This window comes from Lupinus angustifolius, chromosome LG04 (genome assembly GCF_001865875.1).
Source record: "Lupinus angustifolius cultivar Tanjil chromosome LG04, LupAngTanjil_v1.0, whole genome shotgun sequence".
Taxonomy (NCBI): Eukaryota; Viridiplantae; Streptophyta; class Magnoliopsida; order Fabales; family Fabaceae; genus Lupinus; species Lupinus angustifolius.
In genome coordinates, this window is record NC_032012.1 from 10,290,225 (window position 1) to 10,306,925 (window position 16,701).

Consider the following 16,701-nt stretch of genomic DNA (forward strand, 5'->3'; position numbering starts at 1 on the left):
AACCAATCACAATAAATGTTACATGAAATGAAATGGTAAAGTTATTAAGAAAACAAATGTTAGTTTCATTTCTCTACATATATAATCCCATGGAATTATATCAAAACCACCTTGATATCATTGTACCCAAAAAAATTAGACAGCATCACATGATTTTTTTAGCTTAATGATACTCAACATTCTACCCATTTAAAACTTTAGATTCTTCTTCTATTCGCCACAAATATAATGTAGGTATATAAATTAGAGATAACTGTGTGTGAGATAGAATGTAACATAATTTACTATTTAAACTAACATTTAATTTTGACTGAGTTGTTTCCTAGTTTTTGGTGACAATTGTGTTGAAACTTGAAACCTTGGGAGCTGAATTATATTCCACTTTGAATTTTCTAGTGTTGAATATACTTGTAAGAGATAAGATTGCTAGTGTCTTAAATGAACTTTCAAATGTAAAAAGTAATATGCAAAATCACTTGTCGGAAAAAAAAATGTATCTACTGATATTATAGGAAATTTTTATACTGTCAGTATATTATGCACTATTAATATTTGATTATTATTAAATTTTTAATATAAATTAATAATAAATGATGTACTAATTGTATATAATTTTTTACACTATAAATATTACATTATACTTTTCACCATGAGTATTGGCTTTAATCGAAAATCGTGGCTTTTAGGCTTAAAATATAATTTGCAAGTGCTTCCTTTGTATTTGTTGAAATGCTCATTCATAATTCGTTCTTAACATCATGCCTTAAACTATCTTATTTTACATAATATGTCAAATGTCTTTGATTCTATATTAGATTTAATATGTATACGCTAATAGTGTAAGTGTTTTTTACACTATTAGTCAATCATCTATTATTCATATGTTAACTATCATGACTCTCATACAAAAGTAATACAAATCAACGGTGGATAAAGTGCTAATAGTGTAAAAAACTTTACACTAACGGTACATATATTTTAAACTCTTCTATATTTGGCACGATAGAGATCTTATAGTTTAGTCATATTAAATCGAATTTAGTTTTATCTCTCATGATATAGAATTCTACACTCATTTTGTTTAAATCTTCTTTAATTTTAGTGTACATTTAAATAATAATAGTTCAAAAAATAACAAAAATATATTTTTAATAAAATTATATAGAAAAGGATTACAAAAATAGAAGGCTTGTCAAGTTGGCCCATTATCTCTTGGGCGCAAAGCTAACTTTAACCAATATAATTGAAAGAGAGAGAACATTTAAATTTTGATTGAATATTTTATTTTATTAACATGTTGATTTTAGTGCATTTAATAATTCTATTTAAAATTTACTCAGTAAACATGATAATAGAGACAAGACATTAAAACTTTAAATTTCAACAAAATTTGAAATTTATAAATTAATACTTATTCAACTTTTGGTATTAAGTTTTATATAGTCTTTAAAAAAAATTAATTTTGTTTGTAAAATTCTGATGGGTCCACATTTTTTCTTCTGTACAATGCCTGAGACATGTTAGGACCTGTCTTGATTAAGATATCCTTTGACCTTAGAAATAAAGATTGATGCCTTGCATTGTACTACCAATCTACATTAATTAGAGTGAAAATCTCAAGTCATAAAAAAGTGATACATGTCATTTATAAATCAATCATTAAAAAATATCTGCCGATATCATATATCACTTTCTTATGGATAAAATGATTTATAAATTTTTTTAGTATAAAGATATATCACTTTTCAACAACAACAATTCTCACAATTCTCCCTCATTAATGGATGCTTCACCAACCATATAAGTTCCCAAAACAGAGATCTTAACCAAAAGACACATATTTGGGTGATTATTATATTATTATTAATTAAAGCTATTATAGTATTAAAAATATTGTTTGTAATTATCTTTTAAGACACAACATCTCCTAAAATACCGCACCATGTTCTTAAATTATCCAATTCATATATATTCAAACTTAATGAATATATTCCAAACCATTCAATCCATCTATAAATCAATTTTAATGGATTGAGTGAGTGAATATTCAATCTATTTGATTCTTTTTAAATAAAAATCAATTTTAAAAATCAAATTTTGAAAAGTATTTTTAATTTCTTTAAGAAACATTTTTGAAAATGTGATTTTTTGAACTTTTAAAAAAAATAGTTTTTTTGTAATATTCTACAAGTATATGATGTTCAAGGTTATATGTGTAGAGTTTTTAACAGATACTTATATATGCTACGTATTTAACAACAAATTCTTAATATTGACACCGTACATATGACATATAATTGATTTTAATTTAATAATAAAAAATCAAAGTGAGAGTGACAATTACTACAAGAAAGCTAGAGTTGACATAATGAATAAAATTGAAAAGCAAATAACATCATTTGTGAATGTTTATGTTTTGGATAGATTGAATATCCATTCAAATTGATATATACATGAATATTCATTGAATATAATAGATAAATTCAAGTCTATCCATTACTAAAGTTATGCATTGGATTATGTTAATTATATCTAGTGGATAAATTTAATTTTCTTAGATTGTATAAATTGTGAATAATTTTGCTATCTCTACACACTAATAATATCTATGCAATGTTAATATAAAAATATAAACTTAAATGTTAATAATGATTAAATATAAATAGTGAACAATATAATAGCCCTATAAATTTCTTAGACTTTGTATACATACATTTTTTCCATGTAGTATTATGGAGACTTGTCTAATAAGAAATAAAAATCGGGTCATAATAATATAAAGTCAGGGCAACTTTTTTTTTTTGGTTTCTTACAGGTATCCTCGCACTGAAGGCAATCCTGTCCGAGTTGGAAACATCTACAAGTATGTGGGGCTAACTCTCCCAGCGAATATTTTGTTCCAATTTTTATGCTTCCCAAATTACCATCAATGATATATTGTCGTTGATAAAATTTGATATTATAATTATGACCCATTCTATATGAAAATTGTTACCTTATAAATATAATAAAATAATATGATCTTTGGGAGGTTTTTATTTATGTGTTAAAAAAGTCAAAATTTTAATACTTTAAGATAATCATTAATTCAAAAGACAATTTTTTTAGTTTATTATATCTAGTGCTTATATGGGAAAAAGGTACATGTTAAGGAATGTTCGTACTTGGCTTTTGTGCATAATTTTTTTTGGTTTTCCACATGTATCTTCGTACTGGAGACAATCTTATTTGAATCAAAAACATTTACAGATATATAAAGCTAACTCATTCAGCAGATATTTTTTGTGCATGATTTGAGCATGCGGTTTTGAAAGGAAAAGAATTTATGGAAAAAAGCCCAAAAAGTATCTACATAACCTTCCAATCTGAACCGTACATTATCCTCATCTCCTGTCATTAATTAGGATAAGGATCATATTTTTTATAATTTTTTTGTCTCCTTGTCTTAGACCAATCAAATATCACAAAATAATATTAAAATATTAATTTCTGTTTTTATAATTTTTCCTTTTAAATAAATGAAGGATTGACTTGGTACATAGGTGAAACATGGATAAGGACATGTGATCCCATCCCATTAATTATTACTAAAACAACATAGTAATAATAATAATAAAAAGAATACATATCTAAATTATGTACCAATGTTATTGAGATTACTTATCCCAAGATTTGGTGTTCCATCATATATCAATTCTATTTAAAAGATGACAACTAGTTAAGGAAAAAATTATAAAAACAGAAAATAATTTCTTTTTGATTACTTATTATAATATGATTAACTTGAAAAATAAAAACATATTTTATGTCAATTAAAAAAATTAAACATTCAATTTATAATGATTGATCTCGGATATGATTTACCATAATATATAAAAGGAACATATTTTGTTGTCTCACTTTTTTACAATTTCATTTACCATCATTTCTGAGAATGCAAATGAAGTTATTTAAATTAAGATTGCAACTATTAAATATTCGACTGACTAATCATATTTTTTGACACATGAAGTGATACAAGATAGTCTTACATGACTTACAAGACTCATATATAAGAAGGGTTGTTCTAGACTGTTCTTTTTTCTATGTAACTGTGTCTCTCTCTTCTTACGTTACTGCAACTGCATGCATTCTTATTATCACATTTTTCATTCATTCATTCATTCTCGTGATTCAATGGCTGCAAATGAAGGAGGAAAGAAAAGTATTAACTTTTACGAGGTTTTGGGATTGAAGAAGAATTGCACCCATTCTGAACTCAGAAATTCTTACAAAAAACTTGCACTCAAATGGCACCCAGATCGTTCTTCTTCTTCTGCAAATGCAAACTCCATTGAAGAAGCTAAGAACAAATTCCAAGCAATTCAACAAGCCTATTCTGGTTAGTTATAATCATACTTCAATTTCTATTCTTTTCTTCATTTTATTTGAATTTGAATTGCTTTGTTTTTTGTTGTTGTTGTGTGCCCTAGTTTTATCTGACGCCAAGAAAAGAACCTTGTACGATGTAGGAGTCTATGATAGCAATGTTGATGATGATAAAAACGTGAGTCTCTAATCTATATACAATGTTTTTCATTCATTATCATTCATTTGGATTATGAAAGTTTTCATTATTATTAATACATTTTTATTGCATGCATATCATGATCTTGATTCATATCATAGAGATTCGACAAAATTTTAAGTTAAATGTTGTAAGATCAATATAATCGACCCTACATAATAAGATTAAGGTTTGATTGTTGTTGTAATATTATTACGTACCCATGATCAATATTTTTCGGATTCCGAAACTATATAGATGATCAAAATATGCTACATGATAAGTCAGACAATTTTGGCCTAGCCTGATCACAACATGTTAAAGCTGAAGTTCCATTAGAAAACATTTCCAACTTTCCATTCCTCGTAAGCAACTTATTTCTCCAAAACAAGAGAGAAAAGTTATTTTTCTCCTTTTTCCCAATAAGTCGACAGCGTTACACCATTGAGATACTTCGAATAATCTAGAGTACATATAGGATACACCGGTGCTAAAACCTTTTATCAAGATATCTTCCAAACTGTTGGGGTCGTTGCTCCGGATTTTCTTCCCCCAGATTGAGGATAAAATGTTACAAATTCTGTCTTGATTGGACATGTTTTTTTATTACTGTTGGATTAGATTGAAGTAGTTAATAGCTGAGTTTTGCAGTGTTGAAACTTTCATATTCCAAATCATGACATTGGGTGTGCTACAAAATTTGATTGTGTGGATTGTTGATGAGCTGATTTGTGACTTTGTGCAGGGTCCAGGAGATTTCTTTACCCAATTGGCAAGAATGATACGACAAACAAAACCCTTCGTAAGCTTAGCCCTAATTTAATTCGATACAATTTTCTTCTATTGTTGGTCGATCGTTAGATGTTACGATATTAGTTCTATGTCCTGTCAATTAAAAAAATTAAACATTCATTATTTCTCTATTTTTGCTCATCATCATTAGTGTAGGACTGGTGGATTTCATCATTAATGCGAAAATTTGTAGGTCTCATTCAAGTCGTGATGAGCCTCATAGCTATATGATTAAGTTGTGGTAAATGCTGAATAATAATAGACATAGATTTAGATATTTCGAGCGAATTTAATATGCATACATTGACAGCAACGTAAGTGTTTTCTACTAAATTCTCACTATTCATATATTACTTAGTATTGACTTTCATATAAAAATATTATAAATCAATAACTGTCAGCGCATAGATTTTAAACTCATTTCGAGCCCGACATGGAATTATGAGGAGGATGAGGAAAAACAATTGTTGTCTTGTTTCTATCATGAAGGCATACAAGGAACTTTTTTTATAACATTAAATACAACATTTAGTAAAATCTGCATTGATGCTAGTTAGCTTGGATATTGAAATATATCATATCTCAAAATGGAATGAATGCATAGAAGGTCACATAACTGTTCTATACTATTGTACTCTGGGTGTTCAAATAACTCGAGTCAAGGTTTTAAATCAAGGTCTACAACTGAAATTGAAGCCGCAACGTTGTAGTTTCGGTATTCCATGATTGTAATTAGTGTTGGCAATCCGTAGGCAAAAATGACATGTCGGGCGGGCATTTTAGGGCGGATGAACATATTGGTTGTACATTTCTTGTTTGTTATCTCAAAGTGATTGTTTATACTTTCCGAAATCGCAGCGAAGTTGGAGGGAGAGGGAAGAGGAATTGCAGCGACTAAAAGATATGTGTGAAACAGATATTCTGTCATATGAAAGAACCTCTCACACTTGTTCTGCTTCAAATAAACGCAATTCCTCAGAGATGAATTTTGGGAAGGTTGATTCAGACTACCAGAACTTCAGTTCAGGGGTTAGTATATATACATACAACAATTTCTATGGTATTCATTTGACACAACATTCATTACATTATTGGCATAACAATTTCGCGGTTGCGATGCAGATTGCAGCCGTTGTGGTATGAATTATTTTGTAAGTAATAACATATTTTTGATATCAATGTCGTCTGATGTGGCCCGATGCGGTTGCATTGCGGCCTGATGCAATCCAAATGCGGTCCGATACGGTTGTGTTACGGCCTGTTGCGGTCACGTCAGTGTGATTTGGTATCACACTGCAACCGCAATATTGCAGCCGCATCACGTCATACGGTCTGAAATTTGAAACAGTGTTTGGATATTATCACACCCTCTTACTTGTTCTATTTCGGAGCTACGTAGCCTTTTCGAATTATGTTTTGGTAGAGTTCAAAGATTAAAGAAAAAATCAGTATTCGTCTATTTTGAGTCGAATCTTTATTAACACTCTTTTGATCAGTTGTACCTCTTATGTCGAATGTGACCTCAAGGTTGATCATGTGAATTACAGTGTTGAATCTTTCTTAAGAGTCTTTTTATCAGTCGAATCTTTCTATTTCGCTGGTAATGAAGTGTTTTCGAGTGTCATATTCTTTATCTTCATCAAGAATAACATAGCATGTTGTATGCATCACATTGAGAAACATCTCCTTTACTCATAGATTACTTGGTGGTTGATTCATTGTTTCATTGTTCTTGATGTCACGAAAGGCGGAGAGCAAGGGGGAACAAGGAGAGATTCCGGAAGGAGATAGTAGTAGACGTAGGAGCGGTACTAAGCAGAAAACCTCATCCGGTCATGATGTTTCCAGTGATGACTATTCCGACATTTATACAAAGTGATGAATTTGATGGCATTCTAGTTCTTGTGGTTCAAAGCATGTATCAGATTTGTGATTTTGTGTGAAATAGGATCTATATATCTAAAAATCTAGCGGAGAATGGAAGAAATATCACCAAATTCTTCTAGTCCAGTTTCGGTTCGGTTCCTGGCAGTAACACTCGGTGTCTTTACGCCATTGTATACTTATATGCTAGGACTTGGAAGTTTTATTTATGTTTATTTGATTAAATGTTATGACTTTGAATTAAGAACAACTCATAGACCCTTTTAGCCTCTTCAATTGTTTGAGGATGTTACTATTTCCTTTTTAAGACAATGTGGCTGCTTCATGCATTATTATAGTAATGCATTCTGCTTTTTGTTTTCCTTTAGATGTTTGTCATGCATGATTGAAAACTAGGTGTGATGAGAAAATCGATCTAAATCTTCAATACCGATTATTCTATCTTATATTTGTCATCAATAAGAAATAATCACATTGTTAAAAAAATAAGTTATCAGAATTTTTGATGAGATGGTTGTTTCTTATTGACGGTAAAAATAAAAACATAGTTTAAAAAAGTTTTCGGTACACAAATTGCAAACGCAAGTATTGTGATTGATTTGTGGTGTGGATAGCTGATTTTTTTTTAAGTATGACTTTCGAGATTTGGTTCGTGTCGATTGTATGGAAAATGTTTTATCCAGAAATGTTATATCGACTTCGACGATCTATCACTAGTCTTTGTCTATAAATTGGTATAACTTGTACAACTTGTGAGGGAAGTAGACATGCATATTCCAATTTATTTTGGTATGCTCTAACCATAACATGCATAAAACGTTAATTTAGCTTTGTATGGTTAAACTTTTAAACATTGAATATGGTATTGATTAAGCAACCCTAATGCATTGAATAGAAAATGCAGATAACATTTTACTTAACCTATAAAAATTACTAAGAGTTATATGGTATCTATTAATGAAAAAAAAGCAGAAACAAAATAATTGTAGTACTTTATGCATAATTCAAACCATAATTTAAATGTAGTAATGTAAAACTCATGACACATTAATAACCAGTACACATCATTATTTTATGTAGTTCATCATGCAATTACTGTTATCAAGATCATAGATTAAATCTCAGGATATATCTATGATGTGATCAATTGTATTAGATATTTGTGCACTTTTGTAATGTTATCATGTATCTATCTATATATATATATATTAATATATATATCAGATTTATAGTCTTGTTATGATGAATAACACTATAGTCATAGAGTTGAGAAGAGTTATGTAAGTGTGGAGTAAGTAAATACATGCAAAATGATCATTCTTCTGTTTCATATTAAAAGAATAAGAATTATTGGTTTCTTATTTTGGCCACTTCACTCTAGTTTTTTGTTTGATGAAGGGCACAACATTGTACCCTTACTTTCAACTGTTTCTATAATCTGTCTCTGTGATGGAAAAATCAGGTTGTTCCGGCCGGTTCAACTGGTAAACTGATGGACCGATCCTAATGATATAATAATTATACAATCATGCAATAATATTGATCGATTTTTAATTGAACTATATCGGTCATACTATCTCGTTTTCTTTTAAAATTAATTATCTTTTTTTATTGATTTTTAACATTAATATTAGTATAATATTTATATATATCTAACTTCAACGATATACACTTTAATTAGTAAACTATAAGTTGAATCGATATATCACCATATCAATACCTTAAAAGTTTTTTGAACCATGTATGTCTTGGAAGAACTCTTATCTTTGTTTTTATTTATTTATAAATACTCATCAATTAACTCTTTCATTTTACAGTTTTGTAAGTATTAAATTGTTGATATTCATCAAAGAAATTCTAAGAACCATAATCCTCTCTTTTCCATTTTAATTGTTATTGAAATAATTTAATCTCAATTTACTTATATATTACAAAAATGAACTTGGAATTGAAATGAAAAGGAAATTAAATATCAAATCCAAATAAATTTGACTCAAAATTTATTTTATATTTTATAATATTAATGTAAATTTGAAACACATGTGCAATGCACACTTATCTTGTATCTTGTTTTGGGGAGAATTAACTATTGGATGATTATTAGGATGAAGCTCTCACCAAACAAAGATTTAAACTTTGATCTGGTAAATAAATTTCATACCTCACTTTCACTTCCATCAACCATTTTTTAATAATTATTTTAAATTTCATACTTCATTTTCAGCCTATATCAAATATTGTTTACTTGCTTATGTCCTTCCTCATATTGACCCAACTAAATCAAATAGTGCACATATATAAATGTTGGATAATATTAAATAAGTTTATTGGTATCTAGAATTTAGTTAGAAATATCTTATAATAAAAACTAAAGACACTACATTCCAAATCTTGAAACTCATGCAATAAATAAAGAGCTTTGAAGTCAAGACATTATTACTCTTGCATAAACAAATCCACAAATCCAGAATAATCACCAAAATTAATAAGTCACTTCAATATCAAGATTATTCATTTATAAGACCACTCGAAACAATTATCATAGTCACTTGGATCAGCATAAAAAGCCTCATGAAATCTCAAAACTTGGAATCATATAAGAGGAGAATAGTAGCAGGAAATAGGTTAGGCTACTTATCAGGGGTCTATTACCTGGTCTATAACAAGTTAGGTCAGGTTAAACGTTTTTCGTGAACAAGTCAGACTCAGGCTTTTTGAAAAGCCTATTTACTTTAACAGATCAGACTTTAGGTAATCCAAAAAGCCTATTAAACCTAACAGGCCGACCTATTTAGTTATATTATGCAATATATTTATATTATATAATTTTAATATAAGTAATATTATAATATATATGGAATTTTAATATAAAAATGTATACAAAATATAATTTAATTGTTAGGGTTAGAAAAATGTAATTAAGAGTAGGAATATTAACATATTTAAATGTATACATAATGACATATTTCAAAATTATATAGTATAACAGATCTTTAAACATGCTAACAGGTCAGACTAGGCTTTTGAACAAGCCAAACCTAGGCTTTTAAAAAAAAAAATAAACAAGCTAACATGCCAGACCCAAACTCCTATATGCTATATAGGTTAAGCCTATTTAAGGCAAAGTGACCTGACTTGTTTTTACCCTTTGTAGCGGAAAAAGTAAGCATGATCCTTTGGCTGAGAAAGATGGGACAAGCATGTAGATTTTATCATAGAAATGACCCTATGATTTCACATAATAGCATACATGGTAGTCTTCATCATGAGTTATGATATATTAAACATGATAATAATAATGATGATTATGTATGGGGGACATTATGTTGGTCATGAATTATTATCACATGGGTACCAAATCCAATACCAACTTTAAGGTTATGAAAGATATGGTGGTATAATAACCATATTTTTCTTATAAGCAAATATATATTAAATAAGCATAAGGGTGCGTGCTAACTCAATATAAGAAAAAGATCATATTTTATTTTTTTTGGATAAAATAGAAATACGAGTTTTAGGATCGTTATACTAATTAGCAAATACCAATGACATAGTAACCCTATTATTGTGATTTGCAAAGAAAATATAAGTGAAGGTTAAGGGTGTGGCTTTATACAAAAAAAACCCTAAGGGTAGTGTTGTATGATTGTCATGAACTAGGAAGGTAGAACATGGGATAAACTCACTATAATCAAATAGTAAAAAATATGTAAACATTTTCTTGATAATGAAGTTATATAACACTATTAAATGTTTGATTCATGTCATATGAATAAATAAATAAAATTATATTAGAAAGGATAAAACTTATATAGTAATTTTTACATTTTGAAATGAATTAGTTTATATACTTTGTTGTTGCATTAGTAAGTGACATGAGATATAATTACCTTTATGATGGATGTTCCAAAAAATCATGTGATTCAAATGGTGTGAATGTAATTGATCCTATTCTTAATGTGGTTACTAAAATATATAGCGGTGAATATAAGTCTTATTAATATTGTACCGGTCATCATCAAATCGGTTAGGGTATTGATATAGTGGTACAAAAGGTTCAATTAGTGGTTCACTAACTAAACCGCATACTAGTGAAATTAGATATAAAAATATAATATATTATCATTAATGTTAAAAATCAATAAAAAACCAATATTTTTTTCATTTTCATTAAAAAATTAAGTTTAAATAAAAATTGGCCTGTATGACCAGTACGGTTCAATTGAAAACCGACCGATATGACCTGTTTTGACCAATTTTGATTGGTTTTAACCAGTATGATTACATGACCGGTATAATTATTGTACCATACCAATATTAAGACCGATTCACTGGTTTACCGGTTGAATCGGTCCGCACGAACCGGTTTTCATAACATTACTTAATATGAAGAAGGTCTGTAAGAAAGTGACATTGGAATATCCTTACCTTTCTTAATAGTTACATCTCTTCTAACTTAAAAACGATACATGATCATATTCAGCCACACCAAAAAAGAGATCATAATGTCCATTAATTGCTTTAAAAGTGTAACTCATTTTTCTTGTAAAGACATCAAAAAAAAATATGGACACATACTAATCCGAAAGCAATTCCTTTAAACCAATCCAAGTTAAGTTATATTAGTTATACTTAATCTTAATCATTCATTTTCTTAAATTTAATGTATCAAACGAGTAAAACTTAAAAATTATTTAAGATTTCTTTTTTTTCCTTTTCCATCATTTATTTCAATATGTCCGTTGAATCTAAGAAAATAAATTATTGAGATTGAATGTAACTAGTGTAACTTAACTTAATTAGAAACATATCTCTCCTCACTAAACAAAATCAAATTGATTATAAAATTCTGGCTATAAAATTCTCAAATTTTTACATAATTCACATTTAATCATTCGTTATTAAATGTAATTAATGCAAATGAATTGGTACATAGATATTACAACCTTAAACTTAAGGATTGATGTGTCACAAAAAGTGTTCCACTTTCTGAAGCTTTAAGTATATTATGGTTCTCTTGGCTTTTAATCTAAGGGAATATGATTGTTACGTGGCTAGCATGCAAAGTTCAACATATTCTTTTGTTTTTTCTCTGCAAAAATTATTTCTTACAACCCTTAGCCTCAATCTTTGGTATGCTCCTATTCTCAGGTAACAATGTTTTTTCTTTTTCCATTTCATGTATAGAAATCTCTAATCCAATGTTTTTCTTAATTTTTATTTTATACTATAGAAGAAAATCTTGGTGTTTAATTTTCATATTTTGAACATTTTATTATATGATTGAAATTGGAACCATAGTGTATTACAAAAACTAAAGTTGATTAGATCTTTCAATATATATCAGATTAGGAGTTAGGACTTAGGACACATAAATGATGAATCAATTTATGTCATAGACCAATGGGTGTTGGTTCAAGTGGTACATGCTTGATTCCCTTAAACAAGACATCGGGTTCAAGTCTTGTGAATGGAAAAAAATACCCGCTAGTAGAGTTAGCACCTCATACTTGTGGATGTTTTCGGCTTGGACGAAATTGACTCCCAGTGTGAGGATACTTGTGAGAAAGAAAAAGAAAACTTATGTGACGGAAGTATAGGTTATAGCATATGAGTAATTTTTATTGCATATTTTCATATCTTAGGAATGCATTTTTACTAAGATTTTGGACTAATAATACATGAAATAGTTAGAAGAAAAGGGGAAGAAGAATGGCATCACTCATACCTGGAATTCTACTAAAGCTTCTCCAAACAATGAACTCTAATGTAAAAATCCGCGGAGAATATCGATCGATCCTTCTGCAAGTGATCAGCATTGTGCCTGCATTATCCGGGTCCGAATTATGGCCTAATGAAGGTTTCTTCATAAAAGTCTCAGACTCTTCACATTCAACCTATGTCTCACTCTCAAAGGAAGACAATGAGCTTATCTTGAATAACAAGTTGCAACTCGGGCAATTCTTTTATGTCGATAAGATAGAAGCCGGTACACCAGTTCCTATTCTTGTTGGTGTTAGACCAGTTCCTGGGAGGCACCCTTTTGTAGGAAATCCTAAGGATCTAATGCAGATGTTAGATCCATCAAAGGGTCCAATGCATAGTGGTAAAGATGTTGTTAATGGTTCGAAATCGATGGATTCGACCGAGGCTAAAGAGAATTCAGGTTCAAGGCAGAAGTTTGTTATTAAAGAGGAAAAGGCTGGTGTTGCTTCTAGGTACATGCAAGGTGTTCTAAATCCAAACTCGAAGGCGAACGTGTCCGAAAGTAACTTCGGAGGCAAAGGAAATGATTTAGAAAGTGTTGTAGATGGTAAGAAGATGGGATCTGCAAAAGGAAAGCACCAAGAGATTAAAGGTCAGGTATGACTCTTGCACTTCATTTCAATTTTTGAAAAATGCATAGCTGTAGAACTTTACGTATCAAACATGTCGGTCGTGACAGAAAATGATTCAATTTCATTGATAGAACAGAACAGAAAACACACGAAAAATGTTTGACACTTGAAATTAGAGGAAACAATGAATTTTGTTGCTGATGTTAGTCTTTTTTAATAAAGAAAACAATATAGTGACAATGATTAGTTTTAGCATTACAGATAGTTCCAACAAGTACTCAACTAGAAGCACTTTCGCCGAAGCAAGACGTTGCTCAATCGAACATCAAGGAGACCGGCATAGCGCCTTCTAAGCGATCTTCTTCCAAACACAGTTCCGCGAAACAGGAAAATTTGAACTTGAATTTTCCGTCCTGCCGAAAGGATAAAAACAATAGCACTGAGGCAATTCCATGGTCCTCTTTGCCTGCCAAACTCTTGAGGCCTGGAAAGGTTCTTTGGAATTTACTTTCACTCCCTTATTCTCTAGTCATTTTTCTCATTTGACCCTCTCTTTTCCAATTATTTTTGTTGAATCAGGGAATTCTTAGAAGAAAATATCTAGCCTCTCAGATTGTATTAGAAGCTCAAAAAGAAGCATCGGCAGCAGCAACCTTAGTCAAGTGCCTAAGGTATACAAATTTTCGTCTAAATTTCGGCACATATTAGATACTTAAATTATATATCCATTCTTGAAATCAAGAAATTGTTCATCAGATATTAGGTGGAAAACTGAGTTCATTACTCCTTTAACCTTTTTCTATCTTCGGTTATTACCTCTACCTTCCGTTTCAGTATGTTCGCCAATATCTGCTCTTCTGCAGCATCAGCGAACCCTCACGTCACACTTAACAAGTTTTTCGCTCTCCAACAACTCATGGATCAGCCAAATGGTGCAACCCAGTTGAAAGATAAATCACTTCAGATAAATAAAAATCCATCTCCTACGGATAAAAACATATCGCGCAAAAGGGCAGGTCCAATGCCTGCTAAAAGTAAAAGCATATCGAAGTCTCCGAAACCCTTTACCGAATTATCGGATACTGAGAAACAAGAATGGATTAAAGGGGATGGTATGAAAGGGATAAATGATATGAGAGAAGTACTTTTGAATGAAACAAGATCATGGTTTTTGAAGTACTTCGAAAAGACATTGGATGGTGGATTTTCAGTAGGGTCACAAGAGAAGTTTAAGGAAAGTAAGGACATAGCAGGGAGACAAATGGAACAAGACAACCTTATAGCTCTCACATTGTCCAACCTTAAGCATGGAAAAGAGTGGTTGGACAAAGTGAGAAGCAATTTAAACTCAGAGAATGAAGGGTTGGTAGAAACTGTTGATAGATTGAAGCATAAAGTTTATTCATGCTTGCTTCTGCATGTTGATTCTGCTGCATTAGCTTTGGAGAAAAGAAATTGATTATAGTACATGAAACTGTTCTATTACAACATATTTATAACTTAAATTATGTAGTGTGGTTGATGATGATGATAATGATGCAATTTGTGTGTAAAATTAAGGGACTGAAATTGATGTTAAATTTCAATTTCCCTTATAAATCAAAATAAAGAACAGTCATTTATGAACACTTGTTTGTTAATTCAGGGTTGAGTTCTTGTTAGTGTTTTGTTCAAGCATTTCCTATGCATGTCATTCCTGGAAATAACCTTTCCACTTGCAGGGTAAGACTGAGTACCATTCCCAGACTTTACTAGGTGAAAGTTTCGTGTTTCGTGAATTGCCCTTGCCCTTATTTAGTAAAAGATCATAGAAAAATGCCCAAGGAAATGTGAATGTAAGAACATTCTTGTGGTTGAGAAACTGATTTATCCAACCACATTGTCACATATTGGTGATGGTATGAAGAGGACTCACATGGTTTATTATATGACATATTTAGAGAGGTAGCACAAGGACATCGAGTTTGTGAGAGTCGTGACGAGGGATGGGGATCATCTGTCTCCAATGGTGTTTTATTTTATATCTCAAACCAATCATATGGAGTTTGTTATGGATTGTCTTCCGATCTTAGGAGATGAAGAGATAATATTAATGATCATGATCACTTCTCAAATCCACGATAGAGAGAACAACATGACATGAGCTGTGATATTCCTTATAAATGCCAAATTAATTGAAATGACAATTAGAATTAATCAAAATAATTACAAATAATTAACAAAAGTTTTTTGGACTAAATTACAGATTTAGTTTGGAAGAAAAAATTGAGTAGGTAGTTAAAAAGAGTAATCTTTTAATTAATAAAGAATAATTTTGAAAATAATTAATTTAAGAAAGAGATTAGGAGAAAATAGATAATATTGATACAACATGAGTATAGATGGTAAAATAGATATTGCATGCAGTCCCGCCCGCATAGCCCACAATTTTGTGCGGGCAAATGGTTTGTTTGCCCGACTTATTTTTTGCAGGCAAGACATATAAAAATGGACATTTTTTTCGGGCAGGATATATAAAATGTTAAATGATTCGCTTTCGTTACTATCAGATATATTTGAACTTGTATATTCTTTCTCCTCACCTACAGTTATAGGTTAGAATATTAATTAGTGTAAGTTTAATAAATCTATTATTTCAAACATAATGAAAATTTAAAGACATCTAAAAAATTCACCTCAAATATTACTAAAAATATATTCATTGAACAATGTCAATTGTTAATGCAAGTATGATTCTAGATTGCATAAATTTTTCATCCTTGTAGTGATGTCTTGTACAAAGTGCATAGTTTTTTAAATTTTATTTTCAAAATAATAATTAAAAATAATCTATTGAAGCACTTGTGATAGATATATCTATTTTCTTCAATGTGCACACTTTTTTACATTTTATTTCCAATATAGTAATAAAAAATACAGTTATAACAACTTTCATTTATAAAATATTGACATACGATTATGCCTCAAAAATCTTCATTAAAATCCATATCAGTCATGTTTTGTTTAAATCATATACACTTATAACTTGAACATAGGCAATTGAGATTATTAACATTACACTCACTTTTCTTGAGAAAGAACTTTAGGCAAGGTGATAATATAATTTGATGGCGACTTCTCAAAATTGGAATGACATAT

General features: G+C 30.0%; 2 protein-coding genes across 2 annotated transcripts; both read left to right on the top strand.

The window, feature by feature from the left end:
• On the top strand, positions 4,105–7,542 carry LOC109345759 (chaperone protein DnaJ-like). Its single transcript, XM_019584946.1, has 5 exons — positions 4,105–4,381; positions 4,473–4,546; positions 5,292–5,348; positions 6,197–6,367; positions 7,086–7,542. Exons 1-5 carry the CDS (start codon positions 4,126–4,128, stop codon positions 7,215–7,217), a joined length of 690 nt encoding a protein of 229 aa, XP_019440491.1. The 5' UTR covers positions 4,105–4,125; the 3' UTR covers positions 7,218–7,542.
• LOC109345760 lies at positions 12,366–15,212 on the top strand. Its single transcript, XM_019584947.1, has 5 exons — positions 12,366–12,376; positions 12,928–13,588; positions 13,825–14,055; positions 14,143–14,234; positions 14,398–15,212. Exons 2-5 carry the CDS (start codon positions 12,938–12,940, stop codon positions 15,020–15,022), a joined length of 1,599 nt encoding a protein of 532 aa, XP_019440492.1. The 5' UTR covers positions 12,366–12,376; positions 12,928–12,937; the 3' UTR covers positions 15,023–15,212.

Bases quoted from the DNA above. Each gene is read 5' to 3' on its own strand.
- LOC109345759 (XM_019584946.1), top strand. From the start codon at position 4,126: ATGCATTCTTATTATCACATTTTTCATTCATTCATTCATTCTCGTGAT. The intron at 4,382-4,472 runs GTTAGTTATAAT...TGTGTGCCCTAG, and splicing joins AATTCAACAAGCCTATTCTG to TTTTATCTGACGCCAAGAAA. The intron at 4,547-5,291 runs GTGAGTCTCTAA...GACTTTGTGCAG, and splicing joins ATGTTGATGATGATAAAAAC to GGTCCAGGAGATTTCTTTAC.
- LOC109345760 (XM_019584947.1), top strand. From the start codon at position 12,938: ATGGCATCACTCATACCTGGAATTCTACTAAAGCTTCTCCAAACAATG. The intron at 14,056-14,142 runs GTTCTTTGGAAT...TTGTTGAATCAG, and splicing joins AACTCTTGAGGCCTGGAAAG to GGAATTCTTAGAAGAAAATA. The intron at 14,235-14,397 runs GTATACAAATTT...CTTCCGTTTCAG, and splicing joins ACCTTAGTCAAGTGCCTAAG to TATGTTCGCCAATATCTGCT.